This window comes from Orbicella franksi, chromosome 13 (assembly GCF_964199315.1).
Source record: "Orbicella franksi chromosome 13, jaOrbFran1.1, whole genome shotgun sequence".
Taxonomy (NCBI): Eukaryota; Metazoa; Cnidaria; class Anthozoa; order Scleractinia; family Merulinidae; genus Orbicella; species Orbicella franksi.
Genome location: NC_138157.1, coordinates 5,666,530 through 5,688,849, shown reverse-complemented (window position 1 = coordinate 5,688,849; position 22,320 = coordinate 5,666,530). Strand labels below are relative to the sequence as shown.

The 22,320-nt window shown below is 38.9% G+C and overlaps 1 protein-coding gene across 2 annotated transcripts; it reads left to right on the top strand.

Moving 5' to 3' along the window:
* Positions 1-9,447: 9,447 nt before the first annotated feature.
* On the top strand, positions 9,448-22,305 carry LOC145465846 (rhodopsin-like). 2 transcript variants are annotated; one of them, XM_081449600.1, is made up of 3 exons: positions 9,448-10,977; positions 17,847-18,510; positions 20,263-22,305. In XM_081449600.1, exons 2-3 carry the CDS (start codon positions 17,885-17,887, stop codon positions 20,711-20,713), a joined length of 1,077 nt encoding a protein of 358 aa, XP_081305726.1. In that variant the 5' UTR covers positions 9,448-10,977; positions 17,847-17,884; the 3' UTR covers positions 20,714-22,305. The 2 variants fall into 2 exon arrangements, with proteins under 2 accessions (XP_081305726.1, XP_081305725.1); XM_081449599.1 differs by lacking the exon at positions 9,448-10,977 and having other exon boundaries at positions 17,317-18,510.
* Positions 22,306-22,320: the final 15 nt, after the last annotated feature.

Genomic DNA, 22,320 nt, shown 5'->3' with positions numbered 1-22,320 from the left:
TAGCGTTTAACGTCAGAAGAAACGGAATGATGTGAAAAGTCCGTCCATATACTAAAATCAAATCCCAAGGAAGAACTTTGCCAAGGGGAACGAATTATTTGACACTGGAAAAATCCTGCTTGCTTGAGGCATTAATATATTATTTACCGTAACTAAATGGATGGAAAACAAAAGGAGACATGATGCATAAGGAATGTGTGAAATAACAGCGTTACTGGCTTGTTATAAAACCAGCTAAACCATTAGTTCAACCTACAGATCGTCAAAGACGGGTAATTGCTACTACACTCTCGGATAGGCATCATTCAAGGTAAGAAAAAAACAGTGTACGGTTCAATATCAGTGAATATCAAACGTGTTAGATTTAAAACAGCCTAACCTGAACTTTTTTATGCACAGATTTAGAAATTTAAGAAATACGTACTAGTGCGTTTCGGCTAGAAAGAATAATAACTAAAATAATTTTATTTGTTTCTTTTTTTTTTACAAAATGAGTTGTTTCAAATGTTTGAAGCGAGGATTATCAGTAAAGGTCCTTAGTTGCACAAATTAAAGCAACGTCCAGGCAGCTAAATGTATATTACTAATTCAACCTAAAGATCGTCTAGGACGGACAACGGCGACTACACCTGCAAAATTTGATTCTTTAACAGGTTTCCTAAACGTTTAAGACAAAGTCAAATAACAGTGTTTGGTTTAATAGCAGGGAATACAACCGCAACAAGCTTGGATTAAGCATATGAGAAATACTAGTAGTAATACTTTTAACCTCAACCCAAACAGAAGCAAATTGCTGTTATAGAAGAGCAAGAACGTTGGCTAACTAAAACTGAATTCTTTCAAGTATTTTTTTTTTCCTATTCCCCATTCGAGACTAGAGGCTACCGAGTACTGAAATACCAAAAGGAGAAGTTTCCTATTCCCGGCTGGACACCAAAACTTATTTAGTTCAGTGTAAGCAGTAATAAAAGATGTTACTTTACTTTAAGAAATTGTTCGTTTATAAAGGAAAAAGCAGCAAAATTAGAAAGTGCTCTACAATTATGGCGCGCGTTATTGGGTGTTTTGAGTTTCTTGTTTTTTTTTTCATTAAAATCAAGCTGTTTGAAAGCGTGAAAGTCTACGGACATGACTAGGAAGTAAATTTTGAGTAAGAGATGAATTACTTACTTTAAAAACGGTCACGGTGTTTTTTTTTTATATTTTACAGGAATACTTTTAAACATGGGACGTATTCTTGTCATGTTACTTGTGATGTGCCTCATTGTCTCTTCGCAGTTGCGTGAATGGTTTGTATCAACTCGTGATCAGTCTATCATTAACAACTGTTGACAGAAAAGTCTCAAATATAATTCACTGCGACTCAGATAGAGGATAGAAGAATACTATCTCTCGGCATGCAGATGAACGAAAACACCTAAAAAATTATATTGACATTCATTCAACGAATAGCAGACTTAACAAATGCACTGCCATCAAACGGCTAAAATAAAAAAATAATAATTAAAACTGTTCTTCCTATTCAACCCTCGTATAAGGTTATACCCCCACCTCTCTCAATCCCCCCCCCCCCCTCCCTTCCCCATTATTCGTCGTGCATCGTGGGCCGTACAAGCTTGGATGAGAACGCGTACTAAGAGAGTAGAAAACTGTGTCTGTGTCTGTGCTTATGCGTGTCTTTTCTGAGATCTCTGACCTAATCCAAGATGGTTGATGCTATGTCGGAAAGGCAAGCTTCAGATGTCGACATTCAATTAAAATTTGAACAGCCCTTGTTTATTTATTTTATCTTATTTGCATTTCACTTGCAGTGAAGCTTGGCGTCGTCGTCGCGCCGGTATAGGATTGAGGGGGGCATTGAGAAACCATCAGTCTGCCCAAGCCACTGCTGACATCATTTCAGAGAAAGGGCATATTCCGGAGACTGAGCTCCGAGATCAAAATTATGACGATGAAGAAATGTGATTTGACAATTGAGTGAAAAGTCAAGCTGAGTATTGAGCAAAAGAAATAAAAGCTTCATTACTCAATCCTTGCTGACTTTTATATATATCATGCATGCATGAACGTGATGAGGTGTTGAGATGAGATGAGGTGATTTATGATCAGATTAGGGAAGACCAGAGATCGTTTCGTGAAAACATAGACAAGCCACAAACAAACCAGTGTTACGCATGCATTCAGTTCCGACACATGTCACTTAGCTAGGCCTCTTGGTGAATAAACACGCTGACGGTATACAAATGCTGTACTGCGTCAAAACGTCAACTTTAGCACATCATGCATTCTTTTAGCTTTATTCAATATCTTGACAACGATTTACAGTAATGCAGTTTACCTAATCTCATTTGAAAGTGCACAAGATGTACTTTCCAGCGAAAAAAATAGGCTGACTTCGTGAAAAGTAATATAATCTTTACAAAAATTTTAATTAAAAGACCCTATCAAAAAAGGCAAAAAATAAGATAAACTCACTGAAATGCTGTAACACCACTCTGCAGTTTGAATTTCATAAGAATGAGACTTTTTTGCGATGTATATAAACAAACGTATCCCGAAAATCGAATAGAAATCGAGAAAATCTAGAATTTAAAGCCCCAACCGCCTTCCCCACCTGGTAAATTCCTTGACTATTACTATTTGTTTCCTATTTTTTTCCCAAAATGCGTTGTTTCAAATGTTTCAAGCGAGGATTATCAGTGAAGTTCTTTCTTTCTTTCGTTCAACCTAAAGATCGTCGAGGACAGACAACTACGACTACACCGGCAAAACTTGATTCCCAAACAGGTTTCTTCACATTTAAGGTAAATAACAGAGTGTGGTTCAATAGCAGTCTTAACATCAAGTCGGTAAAAGAACAGCCTTGTTCAAGCGTTTTTACACGTTGAATTAAGTATATCAGAAATACGCGTGCTAGTGTTTTTCAGAAGCAAAGACTTGTTTTAGAAGATGGAGAAGTTCGCTATTAAAATTGAATTCTTTCTATATATTTTTGCTATTTTTCCATTGCATCTTCCATTCGAGACTAAAGGTTATCGATTAAAAACCAAATGCAGAGGTATTTTACTCCCGGCCGAGCATCAAAACTGAGTTGAAAGCAGTAACAAAAGGCGTTTCTTTACTTCAGGATAATATGTTAATAAAGGAAAACGCAGCTAAATTAGAAAATGCCCGTTCGGACCTGACGATTATTTTCCATTCAAATTCGAACTGTTTTTGTCAACATTATGGTGAAAGCCCCGATGCACATGGCTCTGCTGTGTACATTATGAGTAAGCGATGAATTTCTTGGTTATGTTTTAAACACGGTGATATTTTTAACTTTTACAGGAACTGAAGACTTTTAAACATGGAACGAGTTCTTGTAATTTTACTTTTGATGTGCCTCATTGCCTTTTTCCAGTTGCATGAAAGGTTTGTATCAACTCGTGATCTGTGTATTATCAACAACTGTCGACAAAACAGCCCAAAGTATAAATCAGTTCACCTTAAACAAAGTATAGGGGATTATTGCTCTGGCCTCTCGTCAAACAAATAAATGAAATTTCCAAAAATATTTAGAGTGCAATTCATTCAGCGAAAATGCACGGCCATGAATGGCTGCAATATGAAAGTTTAAACTGTTCTTCGTATTTGACCCTCGCATAAGGTCATACAATGCCTCAAATTCCCTCACTACATCAACCTCCTCCTCCCCCCCCCCCCCCCCCTCCCGATCCTCCCACATCATTGGGCTGTGCCAAGCTTGGGAAATAGCAATGAGAGCCCATACTAAGAGAATAGAAAAATGTGTCTGTATATGTGCGTGTGCATGTCTTTTCTGATATCTGTGACCTCAATTCAAGGTGACTGATGATAAACCAGAACGGCGAGCTTCAGAGGGCGACGTTAAATTAAGATTTATACAGTTCACGCTATTTAGAATGGTCGTTAAAGAAAGTTTTATTTCCATTTCATGTGCAGTGAAGCTGGTCTTTTGGAGAAGTGTGGATTGAAGGGGTCATTGACGAACCATCCCTCTTCCCAGGCCACCGCTGACATCATTTCGGAGACTGAGATCAAGCCTGTTCCGAAGACTGAGCTCCAGGATCAGACTCATACCCTCCACAAGGAAATCTGTTGCTTTGACTGACCAAATCCTATTTAAATAAAGGATTGTTGTTGACTGTTGTTTAAGAACTGTGATTTGATAATTGAGTGGAAAATCAGGCTGAGCATTGAGCAAAAGAAATAAAAGTTGTATTGATTAATCCTTGTTGACTATTTTCTATGTCATGCATGCACCGACATGACGAGGAATAAGAAAAGTACAACAAAGCAGAATTGGGGGAAACTGGAAGTCGTTTCGCGGTACCATGGACAAGCCAAAAACAAACCAGTGCTACACGTGCGGTTTCGACACGTTTCACATAGCTAGGCTTTTTGCTGAATAAACATGCGGAACTTAAACCTGTTACTTGAACTGAAACTAACAAATTTCATGCGTACTAGTAGTAAAATCAAATGAGGCCTTTCTTAGTGTTTAGATCGGGTTTGACTTATCGCTGAGAACTGATCAAAATCCAAATTGTTTGGTTGAGAAATGAGTCGGCTAGGGGTGGTCACGTGGTTTACACTATGGGGAGAGGGGGATATAAAGAAAAATCAAAACGTCTAAAAGATTTGAAATTTAATCCGCAATAGCAATTTTTTGTGGGTGGGGGGAGGGGGAGTCACAAAATGGTCTCCCGGAATGAAACTTCCTTGTTTAGCCGTTTGTAAAATGCAAAAGTGAAAATATTTGCACTTGCTGTGAATATGAGAGGTTTTTTATGATTTATTTAAGGTTAACAGCAAAAGAAAAAAAAATGGAAGACAAATTTTGCTATTTGAACTAAACGTAATTCTTTAAACTCTCTAATTACCCAATAACCTGGACTTGTGACTTCACCTATGCCAGAGAAAGTGAGAGATCCCGTAATTCGAAAGGTGTAGAACACAAGCCGGATACGAGGTCGAACAATGAAAGGGTAATTAGGCACCACGCTGAAACAACGAATCACGACTATCACCCGGATTACGAAATTCTAAGACGTGTAATAATACGCAAAACTCTTTTTGCTACAAGCTTATCCTGGCAAAGGAAACAGAAAGTACGCCGAAAATTTAGTTCGAAAAACGTTTTTAGATCAGTTTCAAAAAATAGTTTGAACAGTCCCGTCCATACTAGACCGGAGAATTTTGAAAACGGCGTTTTCACTCTGAAAATCTTCTTTCGTCCACACTTAAACGCAAAGCAGCGTTTTCAAATTCCTCTTGTTTGAAGAGCGTTCTCAAAAAGCTCCTTTTTTGTGACGGATTAGTGTGGACGGAAGGTCTAAACGTAGAAATGAAACTTCGTTTTCAAATTTCTGCAGGGTAGGGTGGACGGAGCCTAAGCTAAATTTATATCAGTTTTCTTTGCTTGAATCACTCTGGAAAAAAACAGACCTCTTAATTTAAACGTATTTGGGCTGATTCCCATATATCCTCAGAAACAGTCCAGATTTGAATCAAAAATTCCACACTGTGGACTTTACTGAGAACATGGCACAATTCCCCCCCCCCTCCCCCCACCGCGCCAGTTAGAAGTCAATTAGATGTTTCACGTTTCTCCGTAGTACTGTTTCAACATTACAGAAATTTCGGCTGAAATCTTCAACTTCTCTCTTTTCTTGACTAGACTTGACTTGCAATGTTTTTTTCCCTCTATGTAGCTTTGAATGCCCTCAGGAGATTTGGGCAGTAAGGTGACAGCTTATGGTGGAGTTCAACGCCATGGAAGGGTAAACTATGAATCCTGGTGACTGCGGGTCGCATGATTTCTCCTTCATTGAATTGAATTCAAAGAACGGGAACTGTCAGTCTTGAGTAATTTTAAGTATTCCGAGTTAAACTGAAGTTTGATCCGTGCTCATCGTTAACCCGCCCTCAAAGAGAACAACTCCACAGCCCATACCAGTCGTACATATCGGTATTAAAGACCTGGCTAAATCGGCAGAGTTTGTGTGCGACGTACCAAGATTGCGACTTTTTACCGAGAGTTTTGCTCGAAATACTAATTTAAAGAAACAATCAATCTACCCAAGAAAGTCTTGCTTTACAATTTGTGAACAACTTGCATTATCGACTTGGTTAAGTGCCTGGAGACAGGATTTGACATGGTTATTATTTTTCATTTACTTCTACAATTCCTCGAGGACAGATTTTCCATTAAGATATTTTAAATGGTCATTCTTTCTCATTTACACCCACTTCAAGTCCAACGTACTGCGTCCAACGTACTGCATACGTTTACTAAGGAAAACGCAGCGAAACTAGAAAGTGCTCTACGATTATAGCGCGCGTCAGTAATTATGTATTTAAGTTTCTCGTTTTTCCTATAACAATCAAGCTGTTTTGGTGAAAAATATGATAAACGTCCATGAACGTGGCTCTAGGAAGGAAATTATGAGTAAGCAATGAATTTCTTTCTTTAAACAAGGTGGTGTTTTTTTCTTTAACAGGAATACTTTTAACCGTGGTACGTGTTCCTGTCATTTTACTTGTGAAATGCCTCATTAAATCTCCGCGGTTTATATATAAAATCGTGATCAGTTTATCATTAACAACTGTTGACAGAACAGCCTCAAAATATAAATCACTTTACCTCAGACAGAGGATATAGAGGAATACCGCTTTGGCCTCTCGTCAAACAAATGAACGAAAATACCAGAAATATTTAGAATGACAATAATTCAGCGAAAAAAATGCACTGCAATAAAATGGCTAAAATATAAAATTCATTAAAACTGTTCTTCGTATTCAACTCTTGGATAAAGTCACAGCCATTTTTTGACATCCCACGTTAATTTTGGAGTGGATACAACCTGGTCGACGTTCGACTAAAATTTTCAACTTCTCTCTTTTCATGTCTAGACTTATCTAAAAACAAAATTTCCAGTGGTTTTCTCCCTCTATGTTAGTCGCGACTTTCCCGCTTGTAGCTTTGAATGCCCTCAGGAGATTTGCGCCGTCAGATGACTTCATGGTGGAAGTTCATGGTGTTTCGACGCGCTGGTAGGGTAAATTATGAATCCTAGTGACTACAGGTCTCATGATTTCTACTCCGTTGCACTAAATTCAAAGAATGGGAGCAATCAATCTTGAGTTGTTTTAGCTATTACGAGTTAAACTGAAGTTTGATCCGTGCTGATGGTTAACCCGCCCTCAAAGAGAACAACACCGCGAACCGTACCAGTCGTACATATCGGTATTAAAGACCTACTGATCGGCTGAGTTTGTGCACTACGTACCAAGGTTTAACTTTTGACTGAGAGTTTTCCCGAAATACTTTAAGCTGAAAAGGTCAATCTACCCAAGAAAGCCTTGTTTTGCTATTTGTGAACAACTTGCAATATTAACGCGGTTAAGTACAGTTGCCTGGGGACAGGATTTGACATGGTTATTCTTTTTCATTTACTTCTAGAATTTCGCGAGGACATATTTCCATTTGCTACTGGTTATTTTAAATGGTCATTTTTTCTCATTTACACCCTCCTCAAGCCCTCCGTATGACAGTTATTTAACCATGAAAGTAGTTCGAGCAGGTAACGGCCTTACGGCGGATAAATTGAGAGAGCCTTTGTCTCTCCAAGGAGCGGTGATCTAATTGTTAATACGGTAATTGGATTTCAGAATACCTCACCCCAAGCTCCTCCTTTATCTTTTCTCTCTCTGTTTTTTGCGCTGCTCTCCAAACAACCGAACATATAGGACAGGCTAAAGGCTTCGAAAACGAGAATCTAGCGTGAAACTACAGCTTTTTATTGAAGGAGAAACAGAATGATGTGAAAAGTTCATCCATATACTAAAACCACATCCCAAGGAAGAACTTTGCCAACGGGGACGAATTATTTGACAATGAAACTGCTGTTTGCTTGAGGCACTAATATATTATTTACGGTATCTAAATGGATGGAAAACAAAAGGAGACATGATGCATAAGGTATGTGTGAAATAACAGCGCTACTGACTTGTTATAAAACCAGGTAAACCATTAGTTCAACCTACAGATCGTCAAAGACGGACAATTGCTACTACACTCTCCGATAGGCGTCATTCAAGGTAAAAAACAGTGTGAAGTTCAATAGCAGTGAATATCAAGCGTGTTAACTGAACAGCCTAGTTTAAGCTTTGTTGTGCACTGATTCAGAAATGTCAGAAATACGTACTAATGGCTTTCAGCTAAAAACAAGCAAAAACTTGTTGTAAAAGAGCAGCTTACTACCAAATTGAATAATTCTTCCATTTTGCTACTATTCCATTTTTCTTTTTTTTTTTTTTTCATTGGAGACTAAAGACTATCGAGCAAAAAACTTAGGTTTAAGCATTTCGCCTTTACTCTAGGTTAAAACGTTTATTAAGGAAACGGAGTGAAATTGGAAAATGTCCTTTCGGACCAGACGCGTACAGAGCGCGTTTTTAATGTTCTAGTTCCATGATGTTTTGCTGGTAATTTTGGCGAAAGCCCATAGACATGGCTTTAACATGTAAGTTATAACTAATTGATGACTTTTTGGCTATAATCAAATGTTTTTCTTTTCTTTACAGGAAGACTTTAAACATGGGACGTGCTCTTATCACTTTCCTTGTGGTGTGCCTCATATGCATTGTCTCTTCCCAGTTGCATGAAAGGCTTGTATCAGTATCGTAAGGAATCAACTCAAGGCACTAAGTACTAGCGGATAGCTGCCAAACTCAAGTTGAATTAATTGAATTTAAAGGGTGAATCCTAACTGCTGTAAGCTTACAAGTACGTACGAAATTACAGAATGGTTGAACCGTTTCTCAGTACCATGAACAAGTGCTTAATAATACCTGCCATCTTAAACTGAGCGTTGAACGAATTACCCAGGGAGGTCCGTACATCAAGAAAGAGAAGAGAGAAAGAGGTTTAATCAGTCCATTCTTGGTTTAGAAATGCCAGTTTTTAATTTTGAAATGAGCATTCAAGATCTAAACAGCCCATGCTTGTTTATGGTTATTATACAAAGTTTTATTTGCATTTCTTGTGCAGTCAAGCTTGGCGTCGTCGTCGCGGGGGACTGAAATTGAGAAACCATCATTCTGCCCAGGCCACTGCCGACGTCATTTCGGAGACCAAGGACGTCGGGGATGTTCCGGAAACTAAGCACCAGGATCAGAAGAAAAGCGACGAAGTAAACTGACGTGACAAAATGCTTGATAAAAGTCGAGCTGAGTATAGAGAAACAGAAATAAAAGCTAAATCACTCAATCCTTACCGACTGGTATGTTTATCATGCATCGCTTTCGATGATGAGGAGTAATAACAGGGCAACATAGCAGAATTGAGATAAAACTAACATTTATTCCGGAGGTTAAGAATGATGTTTGCAGTCAACGACCAACGGGTGACATGACCATTTTTTCACGCCAGTTTTCACGTTTGCCGTTTGCCGTTTTCAATGTGAATAAGAGAAGTTTCACATTCATGAAAAACGCGGGGAAACACATGAGTAAAAATTGCATCTTTCAACGTTATGATACATTAGCAATCGTATATTTTAAAGATAAAATGTTGTTTTATTTTTGTAAGTAAAACATGTTGACTTATGGGTAAATTAGAGTAGCCTACAGTGCATATATTCCTGTAGCCAGTGTTTAGACCGCCATCTTGGATTCGGTAAATAGTGGAGGGTTGGGACGAGGGAAAAAAAATCCTCTAGGGAGTAGGCGTGAGGCAGAAAAGTTGTGGGGCCACCTCCACTCCCCATCCGTCCTCTCTCACTAGCCTTCACGTTTCGCAAACTCGCCACGTTTTGTGGCCACCAAAACCGCCTGCACTGCCGGCTAAAATTAGAGCGAATTCGTGAGAAATCGAGTGTCTGTCTAAAATACAGAATTGTTGTTTCCAGTCCATTGGTGGTGTACATACGTGAACTCTAAGCCCAACATAGATAAACTATGAACAGCAAACGAGAAATATTAAATCAATCGTTTAGCATTTCCCATAAACGTCATTCCTCCGGCTACCTCGGCGAGCCGGCAAGACGAGCCAAATCATGGAGCAATCTATCTTACCCGCTCGGGAATCCTGCTGTTTCCCGCAAGAAAATGGTGTTCTGTCTGTTCTTGATGTTATGCAATAAATCCTTTATTGACCAAGCTTGTTTGATCAAGATGCTGGATATTGGTGTAGCTCTTTTTAGTGCTCTGATGCACTTCGAATGCATCTCGGTCCATAAACACCCAAAAATAGAACCTGACCAATATTCAGAACTCTGAGCTTTGCAGGGTGGGGGAGACCTGTGCCAACTGTACTAGTAATTCTGACAGACCAAAGATTCTCAAACACAACGGGGTTTAAAAAGGAAACGCAGTTTGTTTGTGTAAATGTCGATACACCCACTCAATTTTTACAAATTAAAGCTTGCTTGGTGTTTGTATCAGCGAAACAAAGGCAGGTAATAGGAAGTAATAAATGGAAGCACACTCAAATTTACGCAGAACAAGTTCCGGCGATAAAACTGCTTGAAATGTGGCTCTCCACCAGTTTATTCACTTTAGACCGGCATCTTCTAAACGCCCCCAGAGGGAAGTTTCCTGTAAACGCCCCCAGCGTTTATACGCAGTCAAGGTGATTCTGGCATTTATCTGTGTTTAGTTCAACTTGTTCAATCAATAGCGACATGTCAGTTGACTGGCCTGAGGTCGGTACTGAAGAAACATTAGTGAAGTTCTTTTAGTCCAAGTTTATGGATAGAGCTTTCACCAGTGAGTCACTGAAACGTTCTTTTGGTTTCTTTTTATTCAGTAAGAGACAGTATCTTGGTGAAGTTGAGGTGCTAAAGACAAAAACCTACGTTGTCGAGAATGTTGAACAACACCCGCAAATAACTTTTTAAAAGCTGGCCCCTGAGGAATGCCTGGCTGGGTCTACATGTAACATGATGTAAGGTAAGGTAGACACTACCAGTAGTCGGTTTTTGTTCCTGAAATCCTCCGCGCGCGGGGCAAATTTAAGATTATGCAAATGAGGGAGAGAAAGGGAAACATAACTCGTCGCCCGCTAGGAAAAGAAAGAGACTGCTCGCAGTCTGGGTAAGGTGTATAGCTAAGGTAAAGCCTGCATTCAAGAGGGGGCCTATCCTGTTGTCTGCTTAGCATAAAGAAGACTGCGATTATTTCTCTCTCGTCCCATCCCCGGATGGCATATGTTAGTACAATACAGGGTTACGGCCTCAAAATAGATCTAAAGGCCGAGTTCTCAATAAAGTCATTCACCCGTTTAATCCGTCACAAAATCTTAGCACTCGCACAATTTTACACTAAATTAAAGATCTGTTATAATCTGACATTTATAATATCTATTTTCCGATACGTAGCCAATGCGTGTATTTTTCGTTGATCCTGGCAAGAGAGACCTAGATCCTCTATCACCTTGCATGACAAGAAAACGAACGATCCTTGCAGATCATGGCAACGATACTAAGCTCTTTATAAATATCTTTGAAGATCCTTGAAGATCTTCACCACAGTTTTTTCTGGAAAAGTGCGGTCGGCTATGCACAGAATTCAAACCAAAACTGCGAAAAGTAGTTCGTGCAACCATAGTTAATAGAGGGGAATGGTTATGAAACTCGACAAAGTTCTTTGTTCAGTATGTTTTTGTTGTCTTTTTTGGGCTTGACCGTACACAAAACACAATAGTTGCTTCACTACTGACCGAGGAACTAACCAATAGAAACGTTTCGGTTACGTAATCCATGTAGTGTATGAACGCAAAACAGAAGATTGTGCACGGCCGTGGACCTTCCAACATAAATCTTGGCATCTTTGTTTGCCCCTTTGGTGTTTGCCGAGCTTCATAACCATTCCCCTCTATTAACTAGAACGCAACATATTCTAAAACGCAAGGTCTCTTCAATTTTCCAACACTCTCACCATTCCGGAAAAGAAAGGCTATTTCTTTTTTTAAAAAAGCTCCTTGTTGAGTATCTTTCTTATTTCTCAGCATGCCGCAAAGGAGGCCAAAGAGACAAAACATTGCTAAAATGACCCATTCGTGACGTCAAACCATTTAAATCTCAGTGCAAAAACAACTGCTTTGCTCGGAAATCACAGCCATTTCTCGATTGCTTCACGATTTGGCGGAGCACCACTTAGTTTAGACTTCTTTTAGACAGCTTTAACCGTCGCATCTGTTGACAAAATCCTGGCTTGAGTCTGACTGCTTAAATTTAGCTATTGAATAAAATTTTAAAAAATAGTTAAAAAATATTAAAATTAACAGAGAACGTGTTTCTTGAACGGGTTAATTTAATTTAGCACTCTGAGAGGTTAAAGGTTAAGAAGCCTTCGAACCTTTTCGTTAATTTCCAGGCTCTTCTTCCGCCACAAACTAGGCGAATGAGTCAAAACATCCCTAAAATGACCCATTTATGTCATCAAACCATTTATGTCTGTAAAAACAACTGCTTTGCTCAGCACGAACCCCCATTTCTCGATGGGTTCACCATTCGGCGAAACTCATATCACTTAGTCTAAGTGGTATGACTTTAGAGCTACACCTGTCCAATTTGCTGGTGAAGCCTTGGCTTGTATCTACTGTTTAGATCTGGCTGTTAAATAGTGCATTACATTGCTGTTAAAAGTTTTTTTTTTTTCAAATTGGTCAGTTTAGTTTGGCACTGTTAGAGGTTGAAGGTTAAACAATGTGTGCACTCTGTTTTTTTTCTCGAATCTTCTTTCTGATAGTGAGGCTGATATGACGAATTTCCATTATGCTAACTGAATATAGACGATCTACTGAATATACCGTACACATCGATCTTTCCGGCAAAGGACTTGAAATACTGGAAATAAAATAAAATAAAAGATCATAACCGTTTCCAACCCTCATTGTATCATTGAAACGTATAGTATGTATGCATCTTTTATGATCGTTCCTAGATCAGAATTTACAAAGGGATTAAAGAAACACGTGTACAGCTCAGTTCATTCATGAATTTAGCACTGTTGCATTTGATCTTTGGTAATCTGTATCTTGGAACGGTTATATTCAGCAGAAAGTGGGCAGAAAAATAACTAACCATTCAGCCTGGACATGAACGTGAAGTAACTTTTGTTGATGTGGGAGGTAGGTAGAGAGGTGAAAGCACTTAGCTTTGACAAATAAAAAAGTCCGTGAGTTGCTCTTTCTCAGCGTGTTGTATCATTGTGCGTGAATCGTTTAATTTACATTTTCCCCCGACAAATACATTTAAGCTTCCTAAATTGGACATCAACTTGCACTTTAATGAGCTTTGCACGCATTTAGTATCTCCGCAGGTGATATTTTGACACGAAAAGAGAGACAACAATTGACAAGATGCTACCTCGACATGGCATGATTATAACGGGTTTTTTTTTTTAAGCCAGTTCCTTTTATAACCATTATTCATTGCTCTCAATTTTCCTGTCTAGCTGATCGCAACGATGGGGTGGTGCGCATGCATCCTCCTTATTCTTTTTTTACCATCGACTAGCGCGGGTTTGAATTTACGGCACTCAGCGAGAATGGAATGCATTTTAATGGGCGAAGGGGGATCGCTCTTCGCGAAAATACAAAATTTAGTCACATGCGCTGATGATTAAAAATAAACCGAGTTGACTCAAAGAGTCTGTTAAATGGAATAATTTTTTCTTTTGGGGGGGAGGATCAGACTCCAAGCCGAGGCAACCCCGGGCGACCGAGAGAACCTTGTTAAACAGCAGTGCGCCATCTTAATATTTCATTCAAAATCGCGCAGAATTCGAAGGGCAAGGTGTATCTGCGTGAGGGACCAATTCCGTTGAAGGTGAGGAGAACCTGGAAGGCAGTGATGGGGTGCCAACTTTTTTCAATGTTTAAAATTTTAGCTTGTTTTGCCCCTTCTACTAGAGATATTTCAGAACGTACAGAGCATGTGCAAAACGAGGAAGTCAGGGCCGTGTATTTGTACTTAAAATAAATGCTGTATAAAGGCTGGTTAGGAAGGAATGGTAGACCACCCTAACAGAGACAAATGCTTTCCATGTAAACAGTTGAATTGGTAACTACATACTTGCAAAGAATTGAGAATAATGAGGCCTCTTTGAAGAAAATACATAGAAGTCTAAGAAGGGTGAAATGTAATTTGATCTCAAAGCTGATCTCCAAACTATGAAAATAGGTGAATGCTGAAAATAACTCGAATTCTTTTTAAAGGTTCTATTTTAGTAGTCACCAGCCTCTAGGTCTTGCTATTGTAACTGAGAACAATGCGTAAAATTCAAACAGGAATTAAAGTAATTTATACATTGATCTTAAAAAAGAGGTTAACTGCTGAAGTGTTTTATTTTTAGTAGCAGGTGTAGAAAATTCCTCACCCACTTTGTTTTTTATACACGTTCTTTACTTAGCGCGTAGTTACTAAGCACGTTTTTGCTTAGAGATATCGAAACATAGTGTCTTGAAAAACCACTGCATGTCTTGCATTGAGGTATCTTATCACCATATGAAAATATAGTTGCAGATTTCATGCCCTCTACCATGGTCTGTTACTACAGCCGCGGACTGAATGCAAGCCGCAACTAAAATATTGTTATTTACTTTACTTTAGTTGAAAAGATGATTGAGGAAACAAAATTAGAATAGAATAGAGCTAATGAAAGACATTTTTTGGTAGCATTGTAAGATAGTATGAAGTATAAACTTGGACGTTTACGTTCCCAAAGTCGTTAATTCAAGACTTGCTTTGAAAGATCATATCATGAAAACGTCTGATTCGCAATCTAACTTACGATCTCTAAACTGAAATCAGAAAGTCAGACGTAAATCTTTTTGTGCCGACCGTGTATTTTCATTTGCTACCTTTATTTGCCATTTTAATTTCAATTGAGTGATCGCAGGCCCACTGAAAATGTTTGACGCACGTTTGAATTAAATCCAGTCTGATGGCATACTTAAATGTTTAATTTCGCTACGTACGTGCAATTGCAGTAAAACGTACGTGCAATTGCAGTAAAAAGTACGTGCAATTGCAGTAAAAATTAAACACAAATTGATTTAAGACGTGTCGTAATAATAGAAAGTGTTGAAAACAAGTTTGAGCCGTGAGGATTTTGCTTTCATGAGCAATTGTCCTCAAGCAGTTTAAAAAAGGTTGACCGGATTTCTACAATATGGTAAACGGATTCTAATAGCATCCGGATAGACAGATCTTAAGCGACTTCTACAATATATAATGTCTGTGTACGTAAAATAAAGTCTCGCTCACATTAAATTGTGTTTCGAGAAGCATCGAATCCCTTAATTAGACACGTTTTAGGATTTTCTACACCGTATGGTAAGTTGACTAAGTTGTATTTATTTTACTTAATTCTACATACAAAGACGAAATAATCTTTGGTGTGACGGTTATCTAGATGTGCGTGTTTGATGAAGTGGGACTGTTAAGAAAGTTCTAAGAAAGGAAAACCTAAAACCAACCCTTCGGGTAAAAGCGCCATTAATTTGCCGCCACTGCTATCAAATGTTGCCTCCATTTTTCTTCTCTGTTGTCGGGGAAGCAACTAACTTAATTGCTTCCCACAAAGCCGTTTTGCATTTATTTAATTGATGAGAAAAGTTACACTGGGGACCTTTCTCCGTACTCGAAGTTGATTCTGGCGACAAACAATTACGCGCTCCACTGAGTTAAACAAGACAACAGCAAAAACTCGTTTGGCGGAAAAAAATCTGGTATTTAATTTGTCTGGTAAGTCGCACATTTGAACTTGGTGACTCGTATTTAGTATTGAATGGTTTTAACCTGACTTGACTCTCCGAATCCCGGATGTTTGATCAATCTCAAGCCATAAGATTTGTATTTTCAACATGACCGGTGTTTTAAGTTACTTTTTGTGCGTTTTTTGCCTTAGGATATGAAATTCTTATTCTTTCTCATTTTTTCTATTGCTAAATCAAGAAAATCTTAGTTGCTTGTATTAGCACCTGCTAATATAACAATAAATAAATTAATTTTAAAATAGAAATTTTTTTATTAAATACTTAGCTTCTGTCTATATACATGGATGAATCTTAGGAGTTATTGAAGCATGTTTTTTTTTTTCTTTTGTTCTCTTTTATGGCTTCAGGATAGTTAAAAACAACTAAGATTCTCGACTCCAAGACACTATCGCGACTTCTATCATGACACCGTTTGAGGCTTGTATATATTTTGAATATATCACACAAGCATCGCAATTACATTAACATAGAATTAACTTTATGCGAAATGCTTCAACGGTCTGCGATTGCGATCTGTTAAAAGTAGTCCTCGTGATCAGACTGAAAATAAGAAATACGATACTATCCGGAGAAACTGCTCACAAAAAATACCTCTCTTGTTTGTAGTATCAAAGAAATTCATCCTGCATAACACGCGGTAGGAAGCACTAGAAATTTTGATTATATAACGCTCTCTCTAATTGGTCCACGAGAGGAAAAATGCTCCTATCAAAATACTTACCAAGATATAACTTATACAACAAAAAACAGGTCGTGTCAACCGAGAAATCTTTACATAATCAACGTCAGTCATATTTTCCGCCGAACATGTGTCGAGCATGTGTTTGTCAGTTTGTTAGCCAGTAAGCACTTCGCATTTAAATAGATCAGCTTCTGCAGTTGCACGCTAGTGTACAAGACGTGCGACTTGTAGATGTCAAAAAAACACGTGCGATTTCAAAGAATAGAATTAGCTTTTGTCAAAGTGAACTTTGATCAGAAACCAGAAAAACGCTTTTTTGCTTAAACTGTATCACGCGTTACAAAAGATAGTGAGAGCATGCGGTCCGCGTGTTTTTTTATCGTAAGATCGCGAGACATATAGTTCAAAAACAACACTCAACCCCAGCTTCAAAAACTCGGTTCGGCGGCTACTGTTATTTACCTTTATCAATTTCAAATTGATAAATAGCAGAGTGCCTCTCATATATGGACGGGTTAAGGTGAGTTCCGTTTGTTATACTGAATCACCTTATAACATCTTTTTTTGTTGCAAAAAAGGCACAGTAGCCAAAAGTAATTGTAAATGGGATCTTTTTCACCAAATTATGCGGTCATCGTAACGATAAAGTTATCTTTTTGTGATGATTCGGTACATGAATTTAGTTAAAACGAAATTCTTTCAGCTTGGGAAAAGAGCAGCTTTTTTTTTCTTCGGATCTCTTTCTACTTTGAATGTTTTTGTTCCAATTCTAAGGGCTCTTACAGAGGATCTCTAGTGTGATTTTCGATGTTTAAGGGACGGTTTCACGCTTTAGCGCATGTGCAGAAATGATCATTTATGTATCTTGTTCCTCACACTTAAATACAACATATACATAATTCATATGGGTGCTGCTTTGGCTGAGCTCTGTTTGCTGGGTAACAAAACTCAACATCAACACTACCAAGTGGGATATATTGGCCACAGGTGAGGCCGTTTATTTTGATAGCAAGGTTAGAAAGCTTAAATTACAAACATACCAAGGTATTATCCCAGCAAAGGTGAGGGAGAAACCGCCAGCTAATGTAGAAAATAGAGAAAATGTTGTGTGGAGGGAGAGAAAATTCCCTTCACTTGCTGAGAATGGCGCGCAAAAGAGAAGGTGGACCACATTTAGCGATATCTATATCTGCGATGACAGAAACTCCCCCAACCAAGTACTGGGTCTAGTTACGTCGCAAGCTACATAAAATCATTTATTTTGGTAAAATAAATTTCCTCTAAAAGTACCTTTTTGTCTTCACAATGAGGTCACACGACAGACTATACCTATACATTCCTTTCGTTTTCAAGGTTTAAAGACACCAAATCAAGGGAACACCAAACTCGATATGCAGCAAGATGCGACCCAAAGTGGCCACGAGACTTTTGTATGGCACGAAAAGGGTTACTTGGCCTATGGCATCTCCATGTTCTTGATCCTATCGTTCGGCTTCGTAGGAAATGTTCTGACTCTTCTTGTGCTAAAACAGCGTGAACACCGCAGCCGAGGGGTGACTCCTCTAATGGTCAACGTGGCACTAGCGGACATTTCTATTATCGTGTTTGGTTACCCGATCGCAATACAATCTACTTTTAGAGGAGAGCTTTTGGAGCGTTCTACCTGTATCTGGGTGGCGTTCATCAACGGTACCGTGGGGATAACGTCCATTTTTACATTAACTGAAATGGTTGTGGTGTCCTATTTTGGTGTGAAGCAGGTAAACACGAACACTCATAGACTGTCAACCCATCAAGTCATCTGCTTGATTGGCAGTGCTTGGTTGTACGGAAGCTTTTGCATGTTCCCACCGCTACTTGGCTGGAGTCGGTTTGTTGTCACGTCTTCGAAAATAAGCTGTTGTCCTGATTGGGCGGGGAAGTCTGCCGCTGATATAAGTTACAATCTTCTTCTTGTTGCGTTTGGGTTCATTTTTCCCCTCGCAGTCATGATTATTTGCTACTACAAAATTTTCAGGTAAATCAGTTTTTGTCACTCATTCAAATGCTTACGCTTTTGACCTTATTTTGTGTAAGAGCAACTTAGAATGACTTTTACAATCAGTTTTTCTTGTTCCCCAACATAACTATAAGATGACTTCCAGTCCGTACAACGCAGTCTCATCAGCAACCCAATGTTTGTGGGTCTCATTCGATGGAATGCGAATCGACGTTATCCGTTACGAACCACTTGTCTTATCTTTGAGATGTTTTATATTCTTTATCCAACAGTTGCTTTGATTTTCGCAGCTACGAAAAAGTTTCATATAGTAATAACAGAAAAAAAAAAAAAAAAAAAAACGAGCATCTACGTGATACATTCACACCACTAATCAAAATGGCCGACAGCCGGCTCATGAGGCATAGACTGTAAGGAAACTGCGTTGACGCGACAAAACAAAAAACGAAAAATAGTGTTGGCATGCTTTTGTCTTTGCAACGTACTTTTCCTGCATTTTTTACCTGATATGTGACTAAACTCGAAGAAATTTTTCATGACTTCAACTTTTTCACTTGCAGTCTGACTTCACGTGTTCCTTATGCATCAATCAATGTTCAATGTTAAGCCAGAGGTGGGGGAGGGCACCCCGGGAATATGTGGAGCACTTGACTTTTTGGAAGAATTTTTGGTCAAAATCCTCAACCAAGGGCCGAAAATGGGTAAAATCAGATCAAATATCCCCCATCTTGACGTAGCGGCGTAGCCTGTTGTCATCCAGGTGTCCGTTCATTACTTCATTTCAAGTAAAACATAATTTCTCGCTGTGAATGGATGGAAAATATTAGAATTCCAACGTTTGATTGTGTGACAAAAAGCGAGACTAAAAATCAAGAATCCAGGCAGTCTCCACAAAGTGAGGTGTTCCATCAATTTATCCTGAAAGTAAGTAGTGAGCGAGTAGTTGTTTAATCGTTCAAGTGTTTGCCTCCAAAACACACCTGTGTTCTATTTCAAGATGGCCCAATAGATTTGCTTTCATTTCCCCTCGTACCAGTCCCCACCTGGGCGCCCCAGGGTGAGGAAGGTAATCGAAGTCTAAAGTTCCACATACGCCCAGGCTCCCCCGGACTTAACATTGATAGACGCATTAAACTTCATCTCAAGGAATCCTTTGGGCGATTTGTAGATACAACCGAAAAATGAAAAGAAACAATAGATTATGAGACAAGCTTGAGTTAAAAATTATTTTCATAATGGGAATCGTAAATCGTAAATCTCGGTTCAGACCACGACTTTCACAACCTCGTTCTAAACTCTGTTTAAATAATCGGCCCATAGACTGCCATCGATCTGTCTTTCTCGAAGGTAAGTGGTTGAACGGTCTAAAGGTGAGGGTGTAAGGTGAGAAGCGTTAATTCAACAAAGATGAGTCAGACACAGTGAAGAGCTTCCTTTGTAAAGCTCTTAAACTACCGACTGCAGTTTAAGATTCTCGTGCCGAGATGATATAACCTATTTCAGAAAGGAATTCCCTCAACCAATCCAAGACATACAAGGGATGGATAGTAGCAGACATGTTAAAATTTTTAGAAACAACACAACGTTTTTTAAGATGACAGAAGATTCTAAAAAAAACGTTGTGTTGTTTCTAAAAATTGTATCATACAAGGGACATGATACTTTGATGGCATATGCTCCATATTGGAGATGTTCGTTAGGGAACCTCGCCTTGCTATTCCCCGGACAAGGTATCAAAATAATCCTCTCTCTCTTCTCTCTGTTTCGCAGTATTGTTCATAGTGCTGTCGTACCAGGTAATGTTGCAGTCCAAATAAGACAACGGCAATCGGAATTAAAAGTAGCTCGCATGACAGCAATGTCTGTCATTGCCTTCGCGCTGAGTTGGTCGCCATATTGTTTCGTCAGTCTCGCAGCAGTATTCACAGGAAATCACGTGATAGAATCTGGCGAAGCAGAAGTTCCTGAGCTGTTAGCCAAAGCTTCCGTAGTTTACAACCCCATCGTCTACACCATCATGAACAATAGATTTCGAGCTACACTGCTTCGTATTTTACACGTGCGGAGACGAGGAACTCTACAAAGAGACCTAACACTCGCTTCAAGAATTCAGAGTCTTAGAATTGACGCAGATTGCCATAACATTAACAAAGGGTGCGAAAGACAAAGGCATCTACTGCAGGTACCACCTTTTGAAACTGCAATTGCTGACAACCGATAACCAAACAAATTCCTTTTACTCTAGTTTGGGCATGGTGCATGGAAACTCCTACTGTTGTCGAGCATTTGCTATGGGATACACTTTATTTGAGATAAAGTACCTGCAAAAGAACTTAACGGGCTAGAAATAAATTGTGTAACTCCATTGATTGGCCTTTCACCCGACGGTCGAGAGTTTTGACAGTAGTGTCAGTGGAACTTCTCACTTCTAGAAGTGGCCAAGTGGGTGAACGGCCCTTTGATAAAACATCGAAATTAGAGATTTTTAGTTTTTAGATGTTATAGTGAATAATTATATTACTTTTCATTGATTTTGGGTTGCAAGTTTACTAGATTAGAGACCAGCACTGATTTCGTAAAAATCTTAGTCTAAGAATCTAGCCAATCAAGGTCATGTATCTCCAGAGCCAACTTTTCTTCGTTTCAAGGCCCCGTCGGCCAGGAAGGACAGGTGGCCTCTGGGGAAGATAACGCTTTTGGATGTTCATGAGTGCATTTTATATTGCACTTGGTTGTATTTATTAAACTGTGTCCAATCTGAACTAACTTTAAGGATCAATCTAGGATAAACACATTCGTACAATTGTTTGTACAGAGACAAAGTGAAGGAAAATTTGGCAGTTGTCCCTATGTTATCACGTGACTTTTGCCACTTCCTCTCCTGACCTAGGGGACAGAGGTGGTAATTTGGTAGTTGGAAGACACTAAACCAATATTTGATAGCGTGATGAAAATTTCTAAGTGAACTAGTTAGTTTTGCGAGAGAGTTTTTTTTTAGAATTGCACCTGACTTAGGGGAGAAAATTAATTTAGGACTTGTACAAAGAACAGAATTAGTTGGTACCATTGAGGAGTTTCCATTGGCGACTCGTTCACCAGTCGCGTCTTATATTTAGCCCTATTACGCTAGGGCTAAATACTTTGACACTGACATAAAGGTTTGTCCCCTATATTAGTGCTCCTGGATGTAATTATAGCATAAATAGGGATGTTGAATCAGCTGTGAGTGAATAATAGACCATCTTCGTATTCTCGGTATTGGACTGGACCTAGCTTGCCATGGAGGTTCATGCGGGGAAATATCATTAAACAGAGATTAATGCCATTTGCATTTGAAAAGACCGTCCTGCATCAGCCTCAGTTGCAAGCTAGTTCCAGTCCAGGGGCCTGTTTCTCGAAAGCCCCGGAAACTTTTCGTGCCCGCAAAGCCAATTTTAATAAATCGGTATTTAAAGACAGAGAGGTGTATACGCCTGAAATTTCTTGTATAAAGAGAACCTCTGTTCATACTAAGAATATATGCATAAATCAGCTCTGTATAGTCATGAGGTTTCAGATTTTGCTACAACTTTTCGGGTGCCAAAAAGTTTCGGGACCTTCGAGAAACGGGGCCCCTGTTCCGAGAATACGAATATGATCGATTATTTGACGACATAATAAACGGACTAGCTATGTCTCTTACATGCAGACTGCGTTTTATTTGCATTGTTATGGGAAAGAGTCTCGATTGGGTTTAAATGATAACTAAGGATTGGTCAAAATCATGCCAGTTGGCAAATAAAACATTTTTAAATTGAAAGTAGAGATCTGCGATCTCAGGTTCATGAG